The 19626-nt window shown below is 39.7% G+C and overlaps 1 protein-coding gene across 2 annotated transcripts in view; it reads right to left on the bottom strand.

Annotated features, from left to right (window-relative positions):
• ADCY1 (adenylate cyclase 1) overlaps positions 1-19626 on the bottom strand; it is a 152611-nt gene that overhangs the window by 78056 nt on the left and 54929 nt on the right. For both annotated transcript variants that reach the window (XM_075493679.1, XM_075493680.1), the window contains exon 3: positions 10139-10257. In XM_075493679.1, coding sequence (XP_075349794.1) covers positions 10139-10257 — 119 coding nt within the window. The remainder of the gene's footprint in view (positions 1-10138; positions 10258-19626) is intronic.

The following is a 19626-nucleotide window of genomic DNA, read 5'->3' as shown; positions in this document are numbered from 1 at the left end:
ATGGTCTTTCTGGAAATTCATCAGTTAATATCAAATCATCCTCCTAAATTGCTTGAATATTTTCAAATGTACTTCAATTTGCATCAAGGTCTTTCATACAGTTTGCTTTATGACCCATTTGCTTTATGACCTGAATTCACATCCGAATTCATACAGTTGAAAAAGACACAGAGGAAAAAACAACAACTACAGTTGTTGCAATCCAACATGTCGTGTAGTTTCCAGGTTTTAGTTAGTATGGAGAGGGAGTGTAGATGCTATTTTATAATAACAGCTTCTGCTAGCTTCTCTGCCATTTTATATCTCATCCTTTGCACATTCTACATTTTGATTGTTTTAATTTTTCCTCTCACACACATGGAGCTCTGTTATTCTAAAAATGGCATTGAAACTCATTAGCCAGTTCATTTTATTTTAGCTACTGTAACCAGATGTAACCAAAGTGATTAGTTTGTTCTTTGTAACTAAGCAACACAGAGATAGGAGCCAGTTAGACAATGCTTTAATATTGTGTTTGTACACCTATGGCTATGGATATGCTACTATGCCCAAAGACAATTGGACAAGGAGTAGCACGGTCATGCTGCTATGTTCCCAGTACAGCCCCAGCCCATCTTGACAAGGAGTTGAGGGTAGTTAGAATAATTGGTTTGTGTTAAGGGTGCCAAATCATTGTTAGGGACCGTGCACCATGAAGAAGGGAAGCAAGTTACATAAGCAAGGTAGGATTGCGCATGTCCAGAAGAAGGGGTCAACTAAAGGACACACCTGTACGACCACCAAGGACCACCAGAGACCCCCACAGAAGCCCCTCGGAGCTCAAGGACACATGTGCAATGACCACACAAATATGATAATTAGTTCCAGGAAATATAATGAATGTGTATGGTCATTCCGGGAAATTTGATGCATATATATGTAACTGGACAATATAAGTTTCGGCTGATGCAACCTGCGGTATGCACGCTAGGTGGAACGATCCCCCGTGCATCCGGCGCCGTAATAAAGAACGCCTGCTTCTTAATACTACATTGGTGTTAAGGAGTTTGATTCCCGATTTCGGTGACACTAGTATGCTGACCAATATTATCTCTTGCATTTCTTCACCTATCTGTGTCCATCTGTTGCCTCTTCCCTTACTACTTGGACTACAAGTGTTGTGGGGCAGTGCCAACACCTACTCTTTATTGTACGATGTCTAAAGCAAATTAGGGTAGCAACTTGGTCTGTGACATAGGGTTTAGACTATGGAGTCAAATCACCCATCTGATGCAATAAAGTTTTTTCCCCCTGTTATGTCCTGCTTAGGCTTTTGGAATGTAAAGAACACAGAAAGCCTTTATCAGGAGGTGGCAAAATCTGCCACAGGGAGTGAGAACAGAAAAGAGATTATAACTCTTGCTATGGCCATGAAAATCATAAGGGTACTAAAGAGAGAAATGATAAGATATACAGTGCCAGAATTCCAGTGATATGCCAGAAGTTTTTCCAGGGCCAAACCATATTTTCAAATATATTCAAATATTTTCAAAGTTCAAGTCCCCACCCGTTTCTCAGCAGAACACAAATTAACACTGAAATTCCTTTTCCTTTGATTTGGATATATTACTCACACAAAAATAATGAGAGTCTTAAACGTAGGCCATTTCTAACATTGATACACTTAGAAAAGTTAAGACAAAGCAACTATAGGAGTGGCCTCAGCGTTAAGGCACATTAATCGCTCCTGTAGATGCACTCATTCAAGAGCAAAGTAGCCTTGGTTCACTGTAACTTAATCGCTAATTGCCATGGAGGTTCACACCCTCAGAGAGGATTTAACTAGAGTAAACTAGGGCTACCTTATTTATGCAGGAAAGAGTCCTCACAGTGGTATAGTATACAAAGGGACACTTCACAGTGATTGCCAAGTAATTTCATTTAAAAATATATATATTAGCATATATAGAAACAAGAAGGGAAAAGCTACCCATTAGCAATTGTTTCTCTTAAAGACCATTCAGGGATAAGACTCTCCCTGCCTTAATTCCACAGAAATCTTAACAATGCCATTGGGGCACTCTGGTGAAAAACAAAAAAACCCCAATCTCAATTAAACTGCAACTATAAAAGCAAGAAGAGAAATTAAAGTGGAAAGAAAGTGAAAACAAAGGACAAAGGTTACTTCTGTTTGTTCAACAGCATAGCTTGCACATGATTCAAGCGCCGCTCTCCCTGACAAATGGTGTAAATGTGATGGTTACCAAGGCTAAGTAGTTACTACAGTGCTAAACCTGGTGTTTTCCTCATTGCCCAGGGGCTCAGCAATGCTCTTGCTCCTCTGTCCCACAACTGACTAAAGGGACCCCAAGGAGCTATAATTCTCTTTGCTTGTGGGCTATACCAAAAACTCTGCAATCCTGTGCTCTTTGAGATATTCAGCATTTGTCCTGTAGTCTTCAGTCATACAAAGATTTTATCAGTACGTTCACAGGATCAGGAAGTTTGGCAAATCTGGTAAAAACTGAATATACTTTGCCTTTTAGACAGACAAGTTATTAGTGTCATAAGTTACAACAGTATGTCAATATTCTAATTAAATCCTAGGGAAAAAATAATCAGTTACTGAGCAGAGCTTTGTCAATATTTGTTTCCCTCCTAATTTATTAATGACATAGAGGGAGTGAGTGCACCCTCAGCAAATTTGCAGATGACGCCAAGCTGAGTGCTGCAGTTGAAATGCTACAGGTAAGCGATGCCATTCAGAGGGACCTTGACACGCTTGAATTCATCATGCGACTCTCATGAAGTTCAACAAGGCCAAGTGCAAGGTCCTGCACCTGCGTTGGGGCAATCCCAAACATGGATACAGACTGAGGGATGAATGGATTGAGAACAGCCCTGCGGAGGAGGACTTAGGGGTTCTGGTGAATGAAATATCAGACATGAGTCGGCACTGTGCGTTTGGAGCCCAGAAAGCCAATTGTATCCCAGGATGCATAAAAGGAAGCATGGTCAGCAGGTCAAGGGAGATGATTCTCCCTCTACTCCACTCTCATGAGACCCCACCTGGACCCCAGCTGTGGGGCCCCCAGCACAAGACAGACATGGACCTGATAGAGTGGGTCCAGATGAGGGTCACAAAAGTGGTCAGAGGGCTGGAACACCTCTTCTGTGAAGAAAGGCTAAGGGAGTTGGGGTTGTTCAGCCTGGAGAAGAGAAGGCTCCAGAGACACCTTATTGCAGGTTTTCAATATATAAAGGGGGCTTATAAGAAAGATGGAGAGAGACTTTTTACCAGGGTCTGTAGTGACAGGACAAGGAGTAATGATTTTACACTAAAAGAGGGTAGATGTAGATTACATACAAGGAAGAAATTCTTTACTATGAAGGTAGAACAGGTTTCCCAGAGAAGCTGTGGACGCCCCCTCCCTGGAAGTATTCAAGGTCAGGCTGGTCAGGGTTTTGAGCAACCTTATCATGTCCCTGACCATGACAGGGAATTGGACTAGATGATCTTTAAACGTTCCTTCCAACCCAAACCATTCTATGATTCCATGATTCTAATTTTTAATGGAGGTTTCCTAAGAACTTTTTTTAAAGCTACTTGGAGTATTTTATTTGATACACAAACAGCTATTTCTAAATGCTTCTGGTATAAAAATTCTGAATAAAAGCAAAGCAACACTGCAGTGAGCAACTTCGGGAAAGAAAGCATTACGAACAGCCATTTCTCTCATCTCAGTCACAAACAAGGAGTTGAGCTGGTTAAGCACAGGCATATAAATTACATACATCATTATCTCATACTCCTTGACTATCTGGAGCATTTCTGTGTTGACAAGCCCTGAGTCATCCCTCCAGGACCTTCTGTATTCCTCTTTTCTCCCCTGTGACCCCTGCAAGCAGGCACAGCCAGCACCTGCCTGGTGACTCTGCAGCCTCCCGCAGCACTGCAGGAAGCTGCTGCACCTGCTAAAACCGAGCGTGGAAAGCCTGTGGCTTGGTTTAAGACATTTAAGCTGCTTCCCAACTGCGAGTACTGATGGCGCAATCCTTTTCTATGTCACTCTATGGGGCGTTCAGAAGGAGAAATCCTGCCAAGTTACACAAGACATTTAAGAGTTTGTAGGTGGTAAATGTTCACTTTTAACAGCGCTCATTCATGTGCTTTGTGCACTTAAATAGTCCTACTGGTTTCAATGGAGCCACTTGTATAAACAAATACTCAGCAAAATAAGGAGGGGTTGTATGCCCTGTTTTTTCTTTCCACTTGAGTAATTTGTTTAATTAGAGTAAAACTTACAATAAGAATGATATTTTAATGGCACAGAATGCTGCCTCAGAAAGGAACCCTGTAGGGTTTTTTTTCCCCTTAAAGATCAACCATAAGGGAAAATTATTAATCATTTTATCTAGAACTCACTGCAGTGATGAAGAAACAAGTCCTCTCAAAAAATTAGAGAAGGCTATTAAAACTAAAAACAAAGGGAGGGTTGTTTTTACAAAATAATCATTCATGAGAACTAGTTCATTGTCAAGTCTTATGAGCTAAGAAAGCCTACATACAAAAGCCTGTTCATAGGCATCATGATCATGGCTTTTTAAAACATTGGAACAGGTAAGTTAGTTAAATTAAAAAATTTTTTGAGTTCTGATGCTTTCTAGAAAACAGGACAGATCAGAAATATTTGCATATAAATAGCTGCAGACTGTGCTCTAGCCTCAGACTGGGTCACAACAACCTCTAAATGGCCACGAGGAATCTTTTTATTGGTAGCTTTGAATCAGGCAGTGTGTTGCCTGAAATTAATATCTCTTCTTACAAAGCAGCCAGTTTTATTTTACATTTGTAAAAATTAGGCTAAATGAAATTGCTGTACCAGAGGCTCAAGAAATTGGTAGCAGTTCAATGTTCACTTTCTGTTTATCTCTTGAATGTTATTTGAGTTACAGAGCAGAATGAAAAGTTGTCTATTAACATACCAAGTCAGCCATATCCTCATCCATGCGTGTGTTGAAACAGTTTCATTAATATCTAACAGAGTGGGAAAAGTCCATTTCAAAAGAGACAAACAACAGAATGTGTTGAGGGCTCCATACAGGACATATATTTGAGCTGAAACCCAACTTGAAATTACTTAATTGAATTATAGCTGCATGGAGAAATTCAGTCAGGAATATTGTGGTTTTACAGTAGCCACTATACATATATATGTAATCTGTAAATTCCTCAAACCTATAGGGCCAGACAAGGGATAAGAAAAGGAAATATTAATCCTATGTTACTTAACCTAATCTTAGGAAAGAGCTGTCTCTTGTATGTAACAAACCATACTCCTGGGTATCACAGAAGAGCTGTTCTGTTGAGGAGTCTTCACATGTAAGCTGACATCTGGTCCTCACATCCTTCATTGTGACCTTGGCTGCAGTCACCCCAGCAAGATAATATCTATACTGTGTTGAAATGGCTCCTGAACTGTATATGGACTATTTCCGCTTCATGAGGCACAGATATTATATTGGTTGTGATTATTTTACCTTCCTGATGCTTGAATTTAGTGTCCTCACTGGGTTCACACTATAATAAATTTGGATGTGTATTCGCATGTCTTGTTTTGCATATTGCATTTGCATTAAGTTCTTTGTTTCCATTTAAAACACATGCACTCATTTCCTACTGTACAGCAATTCTGTTCAAAAACTTTACAAGGTAGCAGATATAAAAAAAGCCTCATTTCTTCCTCTTTGACAAAAAAAGTCATATCTTCTTCAAGATCATTGGGTAATATTCAGGTATTCCACACAAAACATAGGAAAAGAAGCAGCATATCTGTAAAGAATTTGTTGGCAAAGGACTGATTTTCATCAACTTTTGAGAATTCCTTTTGACCTCTTCTTTGGGAAGGTTCCATAGACAAATACCTTCTAACCACTACCCTTTACACAGTGTACACAGGAGATAATACAACTTGCCTGGGAAAGAGTTCTTGTTCCTTTTTGCACTGGCACAAATACCTACGGAGGGTTGGAATGGATAACAACCTTTTCTTGTATCATTATCTCATTCCAAAAGTAAGGTGAATTTGGGCCTAGTGATCTTTCTCTTTCGACATGAAATGCTGCTGAACAGAGAGCTTTGATGCTCTTCAAAAGTTAATCGTTAATGGATTGTGAGAGAGGAGAAAAAAGCAGTTCTTTCTGTATGTTTCACTTACTCTTCAAATAATGCAAAATAGAATAACAGAACCACCACAAAACTGCATTAGGAGAAACCAAATAAAAGAAAGGGGGAAAAATGCAAATAAAGGTGATAAAAAGTTGACATAAACAAAATATTCAGAACAATTAATTTAAAAATATAAAAGCTAAATGAAAAATAGAGTTACAGAACAAGAAAAGACATATCTCAAGTGGCCAAACAACATTTCAGATTGTGGACTGTCAGTATTTGTTTCTGCAAAGCTCAAGCAGTAAGCATGAGCATTGTGCAAAGGATCTGCTTTTACTGGAACTAAATCATAAAAGTTCAAGCTTTGGAATTGGAGGAAGATGAAGGGTTCAAGCTTTCAGCCTTCCTCTGCACTTCTGGCACTTTCAGTAAAGTTATATAACAGACCTTCCCCAACTTACGAGCTTGTACACGTCTGTCTTAGCAGGAATTTTTCATTTGCTAAATGTGAGCATTTTGGAGGAGAAAAGGGTTTTTCCCCACAAATGACTACAGTTCCCAGGGCCCTTGCAAGTTCCTTTGATGGCACTGTCATTCTGTGTAGGAAACCATCTGTTCAGTGCTCTTTTATGGGCTATATTCATTGATGCCCTTAGAACAGTCTCAAATGGAAATATAAAGTAAGTTTTAAACTGGCCCCCTCTCCACACAGAAATATTCAATTAATGTTGAAGGAGTTTAATGCTTTCTACTGCAGAAAGAAAAATAAAATCGTTGGTACTAAGGTGGAGGTCTGAAGTGATTTCTAAGTGAAGAGAGTTACCTGTGAGCAAAATCAATTCCTCTCTTTACTACAAATCTGGGAATAGCTCATCGAAGTGTGACACAACACTGAGGGCTCTGCCCTCAACATGGAAAGGCATGTTTCCATTCCCTTCTGGAGGCGCAGTCAATTGTAGGCCAGTCATTTAACAATTATTTGATAGTTGGTAAAATATTTACTAACTAATTGATAAACCAGGGCTGTTGCTATGGTGTATCTGAAATATGCCAGTATCTTTTTCCCAGTCCATCTTTCACTTCTTACAGGGGTATATATATCTCCACTGAAGGTAGCCCCCTGTGTTTTTCTGGGAGAAGGTAAAGAAGGTAGCTGTATGAATCTCTTATTTTTCACTTGCAAGATCTAGTGCTTAAAGACTCTGGTTTTTTTCAGGCAGCTCTTTAGAAGACTGAAACAGATGGGGTTTGTTCTGGTGAAGTTTTTTTTGTTGCTGGGGGTTTTTGTTTGTTTGTTTTTGTTTAATAGGTGAGGAGTGGAAAAATCATGCAGTTTACTAATTACATGCCTACGTCCTCCAGCCTATCCTTTCTGAACGATACTGCTCTGACACTTCCGGATATTTGCTGGGAAAAAAAGAAAGCATTGCAATAGGAAAGGTAAAAGTGCAGCTCATTTTCTATTTTCCACTGTGTAGCTTTGGGGTTAAAAACTCCAGGAATTTAGAACAATTGAGGGGCTTTTTGTATGTTTTAATAGCAGTGTTTTACAGAACCTTGGTGTGAAGAGGGCAAGTCATGAGAATATGGGAATGGTCTCTTAGGTCTGCCCAGTATAGCACTGAACTGCCACTACTCAAAAGAAAAAAAGTTGTTTTCATCTCCTTAAAAAGGTAAAGCACACATCTTATTATTGGCACTGACCACCAGCAGCAATTCCCGGAGGGATGCTGTAGTGCTGTCCTCCACACTGGTGTCAGGGTGGCACCTACACAGAGTTCCCCTGCATCATTCAGATCTGCAGAGTCACACAGCTCCTGGGGTGAAACTCTGGTCTACTGGGACCTGCTAGCAACAGCTCGCTGGGTATTTACTGGGACACTATGCCCACCCTCTTGTTTTTTTTAATACAGTAGTTGCATTACTGAAATAAAAGGTAATACAGTTTCTTATAGTACAGATGGTGAGGGGAGGTCTCCTGTTTTCAGTTCTCTTCCCTGAGGACCTTTCCTTTGACATTAAAATGAGACCATCTTACTTTGCCTCCATTTGCCCTAAAAGTACCCTCTTAATGTCAGAGAATGAATTCACCTCTCCATACAGGGTATTCAGGTTCAAAAACTTTTATGAACTCCACATCCTAGCAGTGAGTAAGCCACAGCAGCCTTAGTGGTTATGTGAAACACCATTTCATGTAGAAAATAAAAGGGTACTCCTGAGGTTACATTTCAAAAAGATCTCAGCGCAAGAGAGGACTCAGAAGCATTATAATCAACCAGTCCAGCTGCAAGGCAATGCCGTTTAAGAAGACTATCCACACTGTAACCAGTGCAGAGACCTCTGACACATACAAAGTATAAATGTACTTATCAGGATATAATTATCGTTGGCTTGCTTTGAACCTGAATATAAGTGCAACCAACAGTAGTATACATGTATTTCATAGCACTGTGATGGCATAACTAGACACAATTTCTATAAGTATATAAGCAATGTGATCACCAAAGGGACAACAAAGATAGTAGAAGGCGCCCAAGCAACAAAAATCTGGCAGGCAACAGACAAGATGAGCACAAGTGACTGCAAATAGACAGAACATCATCCAAAGATGGAAGATTGGCAAGAAAAAGAAAAAAAGACAAATGGTGTTGGTGGGGGTGGCAACAGCATAAAAGCATGAGGCATAAACAAGGAAAATTGGAGAAGGAGGAAGACAGCCCACTTTGATCTTGAATTCTGTCCTTCGGCAGCTCTCAAGCCTGACTTTGGCAATTGAGAACCATCACAGACTGTAACCAACAATGCTAACTTTGCAGCACCAGCTCTGGGGTACTGTACACTTAGAGCTAACTTTAAATTGATTGTTAAAGACCAAGAGTTTTATATATGTAGTGATGATGGTCAACATCATGTAAGATTTAACCATCAGCAAGAAGTGAACTGCTAATTAATAAATTCAGTAATGTTTAATTTTACAGTGTAAAACTGACCTAATTTGTCAGTCTTCTAAACACTCTCATCACAGCCATCTCTGATTCCCTCACCGACATAAATGCTTTTATGCAGAGTGGGAGCAACAGCTTAGTCACTAGGAAGTGGTCCTTGCAAATATTAGAGTCAGCTCAATGGGAGACAGACTGAACCCCAAGAGAAGGAACTTATCAGTGGATGAGGGAGAGGAGGAGGTCCTAAGGGAGTTTACTCCTTTGCCACATGAGTACACAGTGGAAATCAAGGCAGCTCTGCAGCATCACTTATTAAGCCTGCACCTTGCTTAGCGCAAGAGTGGCACCAAGTAAACCTCTTTGACACTGTTTTTGGTGTGGATGCAAGGCACTTGGAGAAAAAGTAGCTAAAGGCAGTATGATAAGACAACACCATTCAGACAAGGCCTTTAAGGAATTTGTTTGGGGGGACAGAGAAGAATAGCAAACAAGAATGCACTTTACCAACAACCAGTATAAATGAGGGCACTTGCACAACAGTCTGTTACTGAAGAAGAGCAAGAAGTAGAATTGAGCCTCAGTCAATAACTTCTGAGGAGGAATGCACATATGATGGCAACAGATACACTTTTTTTTAAGTTTACATCACACTTTCTGTATTTCCATGCTATTACCCAGAAAATCTATTGCATTAAAAGTAATCCATCTTACTATCAGGAAAATATAAATGTGTAAAATTACCATGCAAAATAAATACTTCTATTCACCCAAAACATAATACAGTACAAAAAGAATGACTACTCATTTGAAAAAAGTTGTCTGCCTCCCAGCACTACCATTCTAAGCCATTTATCGATTCACCATTATCTTCTGAGAAGACTATTAAGTCTTCCTAGTGGGCCCATTCCCCACTCTGCATAAATGACAAATCTTCACTGTACTGCTTGGTTTTTTCTCTAAGACCTGACTGCAATTGCACGTCACTGTATTTGTACTAAATATTCTCTGCTTTAAATTATTTCATGGGCTACATCAATCCTACCTAACATTGTCATGCCTTTGAATGTAAATCTTGTGGAAAATCCTTTCAGGAGGCTTCAGGAAATCTTCCTTCATTTCCATTGCAACATTCCTGGGCAAAAGACTCATCAAGAGACGTTCCTAAAAGAAAATGTAAACAACGTCAGTTTTGTGGTATAGTGTGTGACCATTATTAAAAAGTTTTAGACTAACAAACTAGACAACCTTTTCCTAATCTAGTCTGCTTCCTGAGAATTTCTGCTTCATAAATAATAGGAACCATTTCTCTCAAACTTCTGAAGCCTGTGTGGGTGTCTTTTTTAAGTCTTCTGCACTTAAAAAAAAAAAAAAATCAAAAAACTATACAGAAAGGGAAGAGCCAGCTTCAAGAGCAGATAATTGTCCATAATTTTCATTAACATCACAATTATAATAATAACAACTTACCTTATTGTTAGTAGCATTTATCTGTCTGGGAAAGACTTCCCAGGATCATTTGCTATCCTTTCATGGATCCTACTTCTGAATCTAATGAAAGTGTTACATTACAAGGACTATGACAGCTGGTTATTAAGCAGCAAGAGTGGATGATAGATTTATCCACGGTCTGAACCAGCAGAACAGTAATAAAGGAACAGTTTTAATGGCATCTTATCCAGTGTGGCAATGTCTGTTCCAGCCAGTTCAGTAATGGAATGCATCAGTACAAATGCCTGGTTAAACACATCTCTTCTTGCTATATCCACAGAGAGGTTTTTAGCATGGGTCACTGACCTGCATAAAAAGGACCTCTAATGTTTTGGATCTTGTCAGTATTGACTATAAAGGCCTATGTAGTTTTTCCACATATTCTGGCTCATTCACAGGTACCACCTGGAAAACTTGCAGCAGGTGTTCTTAGGTGTTGTAAGGTGTCCTTAGCTACCTACTTAAGTTTTGTTTTCACACAGAAAACACTTGCCATTTAAAATGCAGTTCCAAGCTTATCCATCAGACCTGCTAGCTTCAGTCATGGCAGCAGCCTGAATGAATTCACATAACCACATCTGATCTGATTCAGGACTCCCAGGTTCCAGAGAACACAGGGAAAGGCTGGAGCAAGGAAGATGTACCCTTGGTGGAAGAGGATCAGGTCAGGGAATACTTAAGCAAACTAGACATACATAAGTCCGTGGGCCCTGATGGGACACACCCACAAACACTGAGGAAGCTGCCAGATGTCATTGCAAGGCCACTCTCAATAATCTTTGATCAAACATGGTGACTGGGAGAAGTGCCTGAAGACTGGAGGAAAGAAAATGTCACTCCTATCTTCAAGAATGGCAAGAAGGAGGACCCAGGGAACTACAGGCCACTCAGTTTCATCTTGACTCCTAGAAAAGTGATGGAGCAGCTCATCCTGGAAACCAGGGTGGTTGGACCAGATGACCTCCAGAGCTTCCCTCCTACCTCAACTATTCTGTGATTCTGTTATCTCATAATCAAGAGCCACCACAATGGCAGCTGTGAGACATCACAGAACTGTAGATATTGGCCAAACCACATCCTTCTTTTATTTAAATGACATTAAATAAATAAGGAGCAACAATTAACACTGAGAAGAGGGTATCTGCACAGACAAGTACTTTGTGTTGCTCACATGCACACATTCACCAGCCAAAACCACCAAATAATACTTAAAGGGTTTCTAATTTTACAGTTTCTTCTGGAAGAAGACACATTGAATATTTATGTCACCAAGGAATAAGTTAAACTTTGCAGAACTGCCCTGGTACTTACCTTAGACTAAAGTTCCTTCATATGTTTGTGGCAATTCATGTGGACTTGAGGCTAAGGATCATTAACTTAGTCTATTTCCTATTGTTCTCATATGTATACTAAGGATATTGCAAAGAATATGATGGAATTAAATATTTGTTAACAGTTTAGTTTATGCATATATCAATTTCAGATTTAACCAAACAGTCTCACATCTTGGTAGAAAATGGTAAATTACTATGATTTTTATGTTAATTTAGTTAAGTATGCTTATATCTCTGCAGCAGAATTATATTTGGGTAACCCAAAATTTGGGTTAAAATCCAAAACAAATAGTTTTGTCACCAGTGGATCTTATGAAGCTCTGTTGCCCACTACTTGTGTCTTGCAGTTGATTTACTGTTTTACCTTAAATATACTGAGATTGTAAAATGAGCTGACCACCTATCAGACAGTAGAGAATCCACACAACAGAGAAGTTTGGACTGATGGTTAAATTCTCTGGTGTTTAAAATGCTACAAACTCCAAAGGATGCTGGAATTTCATAAGTATTATCCTGGATGCCAATTTTATGCTGTCTGATAAGGACTAAAAATGTTCACCATAGCTTCTCTTTAAGTGAGCATATTAAACAAGATCTTTGCCATTTTGCTGAAATGGATAAGTAAATTCCAAAGCTGTTATGGAGAAAGAGTGGGGTTTCAGCCTCTGTTTCCTAGAAAGTCAGACTAAAACAAACAAGACAACCAAACCAACAAAAATTATACTGACAGAGTCTTACAGAGACCAATGCTGACTGAATAGTTCTTCTATGGCCTGTAAACACAATTACAATACAAGATGTGAATAAAAAACTCACAGATAACTTCTGCAGTGCATGGCAGATAGCACAGAAGCCAGGGAAGTAATAACAGTCATTACTGTGAAGGTAGCATTGGAGAGCTGCAGCACTTGACAGCGTTGAAACCTGCAGATGTCAGATATATTAAGGGAGGTTACAAAAATGGTGATTCCTATACAAGTTAGCTTGGCTATTACAAGACCTGAAGGGAGCTTATGAAAATCCTATACCAAATTGTGGTGGCTTGCTTTTTTCATGAGAGATGGGGGGGGAGGGGGAGTATTACAGAGGAAGAATTGTAGTCTTTACAAAGAGGGTTAGCAGCCTCAGACTCACCGAGCGAGGAAAGACTCAATTATGGCTTTTGCAAAGGGCAGCCACTGCTGACCTTTCATGCCAAGAAGGGAAGCAGCATCGTGGCTGTAAAGAATTGTCACTGGAGGAGAGACTGGAAAATGTAAGAAACAACCCCACAATGGAAAGTATCGAAGCACTGAAAATAAATGAAAGACATTACTTAGCTCTCTAGAAAAAAATATAAGAAAAGTCTCTTATTTTGGGCAAAATCTCATCTGTCAAGCAAAGCAGTATTGCTCTTCAGGTCAGCCTGAGGAATGATCAAGGACTCAGAGGTTTGGAACTGCAAGAGTGAATTCATGTACGTCAAATACAGCCATTGGAAGGTTTGGGAAAGGGCTCCGCCTGGATCTTTATTCAGCAAGTCCTACCATTGTTGTCTGATTTCTTTCATTTGCTCCTGTACAGCTGATCTGATTATAAAAATAATCTGAAAACCAGACTAAAAGAAAAACTAGATGTGCATGGCTGTATGGTGCATTGAATGGAACAAGTGACAGCACTGAAGCAAGGCTGGTCACATTTGTGGTGACATTCATGCTTGAGTGGTTGTTGCCTGTGACGGGGACGGGTGGTGACAGAAAAAAATTGAAAGAGTGAGACAGGAAGCACTAATCAATTAGCAACAACTTTGACTAGAATAAACAACACTCAGACTGCAGACCTTCTTACTGGTGATAAATGATGTTGTATTGAGGTAGCCTCAACATGTGGCATATTCCAAAACACAGGGCCTAGGTGAAAATGTGGAAACATTTTTCTCTCAACTTTCTCACTGATTCACAATGCTGTTTAGGCTTATTACAGCTGGTTTCTACCCAAAACGTTTAAGTCTTGGACCTATGACAAACATGCTATTTTAGCAATTTGTACTCTGTTCTTCTCCTGCTGTAAGTCTTCACTCAGCATTAACATGGTCTAAAGTAAAATCACATGCTGAAAAAAAAAGATTCTTTTCAGAGGTTGTAATTGTCTGTCAATGATTTTGCATTCCCTGCACAAATCTTACTAAGAAAAGAAAATGACAGATGAGGACCTGTATCTCCTTCATTCACAGCATTTTCCATTAAATTTGTATTTTAAATTGCCAGTCCTAGCCTGGGATTTGGAATGCCAAACTGGGCTGCCTCTGCCAACTGTCTTATCCTCATTAATGAGGATTTCTGCACCATTAATGAAGACTTAGTTAATTTTGAAAAGGACACTCAATTTAGAAAACATCCAGATTTCTTTCTCCCACAGCAATGAAGCATTGCTAGAAATAAGAGAAGGAACAAACATTCATTTGACTCCAAGGCAAGTAAAAATGTGCATACCGAGCTAATTAGGAATTCCTCAGTGTTACCTTGGCACTATTCAACAACTACCACTGTAATGCACATGACTAAGAAGGACAATATGCAAAGGCAGAGAAATGGAAAAAAAAAATTGTTTCCCATTGTTAATAGCCAAAAAGACCCTATATTACTGCTTGTTGTTTCGAACATTCTCAACCCTAATTGCAAATACAAGCTCCTGTACTGCAATTCTCACTCCGGGTTGGACCTGGGGAAAAACTTTAATAGTCTTGCAGTTATTCAAGACTTGGATAGACAAAGCCACAGCTGACCAGACCTGTTGTTGTTGGCAGTCCTGCTTTGAGGGCGTGGTTGGACTGGATGATCTTCAGAGGTCCCTTCTGACCATTGTGTACCAAGGGGAACAACAGCACAAGGATCAGGAGGGGAGGGTGCCTGTGGCTTCCTGGGGAGGCCTGAAGCCATCCTGCCACCTTACCACACACAAGTGTGGTTCTAAAATAGCAGGGGAGCTCAAGGCTCAGCACCTTCTAGCAGTAGTGTCATTTCTCTTTCCTGAAAGGGGGAGCAGAAAGAAGCAAGCAGACAACACAGACTGTTGAAGCAACAGTTTCCATCATCTGCACGCTCTATTCTGCCCCAACACCCTCTTCAGCTTTCTCCAATTTGGAGGTTTTTCAGCACAACTCCCTCTCTCATCACCATCCCTGGCCTGGACAGCTTCTCCCACCCACACCCCGGCTCTGCTTTTATGGGAGCCTCCAGTGCATGTTCCTAATACATTTCTTGTGCCTGTCCCCAAATAAAGATGCCCTTCCCCTCCCACTTTGAAAATCGTCTTTCTTATTTTACTGCTTCTTCCAAACACTTATGACTTTCTCAAAGTCCCTTTGAAATTTTCACCTTGATTTATAATCATTTCATGCAGCTCCCCAAACAATACTACCCAGTCAAATCACATTCTATTCCTATTGTACAAAATTATTTATTTTGACATCTGTATGGGAAATGACTGTGATACATTTTCAAATTCCTTCAGCAAGTTGTAAATCATTTATGAACCCACTCTCCCTTCATCAGAAAAGAAGACTGAAATGCAGAAAAATGTCTTAATGTTCCCAGCCAGCATCCTCTCCTTTCTTTCCCATTGCCTGCTGTGCAGTTGGATGACCCCTCACAACTTTCTACCCACAAATTGGATGCACTTGCTGTGGTTCTCCATGCTAAATTGTATTCCTGTAGATTATCATATGAGATTAATAGAAAACAAAATGGAAGTCTTATTTATAGTCAGTGCAGACTATTTTATCAAACAAAACAGTTGTCATTTTTTCTGAGATACAGAAGAGAAGCAATCAGAGGAACTGTAGCATTGCCTCAAAGCTGCGGGCTCTCATGTTTCTCTGGTTCTTTGAATCTCATTGCTCCTCATCCTCTCATGCTACCGTATATGCACATCTAGTGGAATTCATTTTGAGAATGAAGTTAACAGTCTGGACCTGCTGAAGGGCCATGTAGAAAAATTTACTGCTTTGCCTGTCTTTCAATCCCATGAGAACAGGACTGTAATGGATGCAACTCAGTCTCTTTTAGTCAGCTTCATTGGGTTCCTCCTGAACTGCTGCTTACAGGCAGCCTGCTGGCACTGCTGCCCTCACCCACCAGGGAGCCTGGGCCCTACACCTGGCTTGGCAGAGAGCTCGGTCTCGTGAAGCTTGCTCAAAATGGGACTCAGAGGTTCCCAAGCTCATGCTGGGGAAAGCAGTAACTCTGGATGGCACTCCAAATCCCAGTCCTTTCTCACACTCCCTGGCACTGAACCACATTATTCAGGATAGACTGCATGCCCATGGTCCACTGCTTTTTGCATTTTCATAGGGACTTTAAAATGAAAGAAAGAAAAAAGAAGCATGTAACAAAACCAGGTTTGGCACCTTTGTTTCCTGGCTGATAAAATATGAGTAGTTTTGTTTGTTATAGTAACACTCCAACAATGATGGAAAATACGAAAAGGAGCTCACAAAAGAAAGGAGCATTTTGATCATCTACTCTACAAGGTTTTTTACAATACAAAACATGAAATCTAACCCACCAATTTTTGCAGTCTACCAGAGGTCTTCTTTTGCTATTGCTATACTTAAATGGAAAGTGCCACCATATTTAAAAAACATTTTTTTCCTGGAGAAGACAAGCATCAGACATGCATATAAAATATTAATAAGACTGTTTCAAAGTTAACTCATCTATATAATTTTGAGATTCAGCTTCTACTTAGTCACTTGGGTCTCCAAAGTACATCCTAAATATTACCACCTGCTACTTAATTATACCTTGATAAGTTCACTCTTGCATAATTTCAAAAGCTACTGCTCAGTGGGTTTATGGTCTCTGTCATTCCTATATTGAACTGCACAGCCATTTTAATTCCCTGCAAGAAAAACAAAAAAAAGAGACAGAAAAGAAGCCTAGTGCAATGCATGGAAGAAAAACTTTGTGTAAAACTGCTAGGATTCATTTACACTCCCTGTAAGCTGGAAAACAAAGACAGCAGATTTCATTAGTGAATTATTTTACATTAAACTATGCTATGCCCTTTCTTCCAACTAAGTACAAGAAAAAGCACTGTTAAAGATGGTGATTTTTTAAAAGCCACAAGGTGGCAATGTTTCAGAACATTCCTGAGATTTCTTGAAAAATTATATTTATCAGTAAGTCATTATTACAATCATAATCATAAAAGGCCATCCATAAAGCTGCCATCTAATGCAAAGATTTTGAGTAGTAAGAGGATGGCTAACAACATACAGTTATCGTAAATTATCAATATACTATGTATGAACTGCAAGATGGATTCAAGGTGTGTAAACCTGTACCAGACCAATTTGACATCTTTCTATGGTTAACTTATTATTTTTGTTTAAATAAAGGAAAGGCAGGATATATCATCAGCATAGTGTTTAATGAGGCATTGATAAGTTCCACATGGAAGATTATTAGTTACAACGGAGAAGATAAGGCTTTGTGAAAGAATTAGGGGAAGGTGAAGTCTTGGCTAAAACAGAGAGAGCAATGGGCAGCATGGAGTGCAGAAGCATTGGGCTGGAGAGTGGGCATAAAGAGACCATAAAACTGCTTGAAGGTACAAAGTTCACAGGACAGCATAGAAGTAGTAGAATGATAAGAATGAGGAAAACTCAGCAGTACATTGTGCCTTTTAGGTACCATCCACAAAAACGCACGAGATAAAATGAGTTGGAAACCTCTGCCTGTAAAAAAGCCCCAGATAACCACTGACCACTGAATGACTATGGAGTATTTATGTGATGCTACCCTAAAAAGGCAAGTGTAATTCCAGAATGGACTGGAAGATTGCTAGTAGAATAACTTGAGATCAGCTCCACAAATCTTCTTCAAACAGGAACAAGAGCAGAGAAAGGCTACAAGGATAAACAGGGAAATTAGAAGTATAAACAGCATAGCCTGTTTTCCTGGTTGCCCTCATATCTATTAAATCAGAATGCTCTGGAAATATATCAGTAAGGATTAATCTTCAGAAAGGCAAGCTAACAGCGTTGACACCACATATAAACTGGCAATGAATAAATGACTGCAGCATCAGCCTACCATTCATCTTTTTACTTTCACCCCATATCCTTAGTATTCACTCTCTCTGAAACCTAACTGGCAAAATTCAATGTATCCACAAAACCGTCACAGAAAACTTGACAGGAAAAGGATGATACTAATTTCAGTTAATGGAAATCTTCCTACTGGAAGCGAACTTGAGCAAGAAGCAGCTAAATTCACACAAACAGTGCCTTTATACTTAAGGCATCTTTATTTGCCTCACTATAGTGCAGGCAAGTAGCCGTGCAGATATAATCAGACCACTCTCTGGAGCAGATAACTTGAAACCCTCCTTATGCTTGACTGGGAAGAAGGAATAGCATTTCTGCACTACATTGCTAGGGACAGGTATTTCTTGACTCCAGCAGTGATTATCTCTTCAAAGTGACTCCTTCAAACTAGGTGTGGAACACCGCATTGTTTGTCTCTTCTGCTCGGTGAAGGCAGAAACAGATGGAGGAAAAGAAGACAAGGCAGGGAAAAAAACAAAGCAGTGGCAAAACTCTTTGCCTTTCTGCAATGAACACGGGGAAGGAAGAGAGAGGTCTGAAAACTTCCCTGGGTGCAACCACCAGTGACGGAACGATCAGCACTTATGGAATCATATCCTTAAAACACACATTTCAAATATACTCCAACTTGATGCTCTTCTTTTGATGAACTGGAGTTAGGAGGTAAAGCATATAGTCTTAACACAAATTGCTTATTTTAGTCTTGGTAACTGTTCTGTTCAAAAGATATATGGGTCAGCAAAGACATGCTACCAACCATGGCAACATTTAGAGAAGGTTAGTGGGTATGGAAAGATAGCAATTGGTATACTTGAAAATATCTGCTAGGAAAACCAAAAAAAAGTCAAATGGGAGTTTTCAAAGTTTTCTTATTTATTAAATGTTAGTTTAATAAATGTCCTTGTTTCTATCTATCAGGCTCCAGTAGGATTTTAATAAGCGGGTTCTTGAGGGTATATCAATGAAGATGAAACATTTTTTGGCACAGAACAGCCATTGAACATACCGTTCTAAATCTTCCTATGTGGAAAGAAAACATTCCGCCCATTCTCTTGCAGAGTCAGGAAGGCCAGGTTTCATCTTTCAGTGAAATGATCCCCTCATAGTAGCACTGGCAGTATGCATATGTGTTGAGTATATATGTTGAAAACAAAAAGACACAGTTAAAGCACAAGTTCCAAAAATTTAATTTCTTTATAAAAAGGCTTTTCTGATTCAAACAAAGAGGGGCCTTAAAAATTATCAGAAAGAGTACCATCCGCAGACACTCTTTCTGATAATTTTCAGAAAGAATTATCAGAAAGAGTACCATCCGCAGGCTGCAGACGTCTCCAGTTCTCTTTCCTCACTGCTGGAGCAGACACACTCTGCAACTGAGGGTCCAGAATGGAGGAAGAATCAGAGTAACATTAAGGACACACTGCTGCACTAGTACTGGTGCTTCACAACGTTGCTGTTGTCTGATATGGCATACATATAGAGCTGCAGTAGCCACTCAATATCAGTACATGCCCTTTCTTATTACAGATTTTTGCTAGTGGTGGAACAAGCAAGAACTGTTCAGTAAAGATAAACTTTTTGGTTGCTAGTGATAGAAACTGAGCTCAGTAGCGGGTG

This window comes from Mycteria americana, chromosome 2 (assembly GCF_035582795.1).
Source record: "Mycteria americana isolate JAX WOST 10 ecotype Jacksonville Zoo and Gardens chromosome 2, USCA_MyAme_1.0, whole genome shotgun sequence".
NCBI classification, from domain to species: domain Eukaryota; kingdom Metazoa; phylum Chordata; class Aves; order Ciconiiformes; family Ciconiidae; genus Mycteria; species Mycteria americana.
The sequence above is the reverse complement of the archived record's forward strand: the minus strand, read 5'-3'. Positions and strand labels throughout refer to the sequence as shown.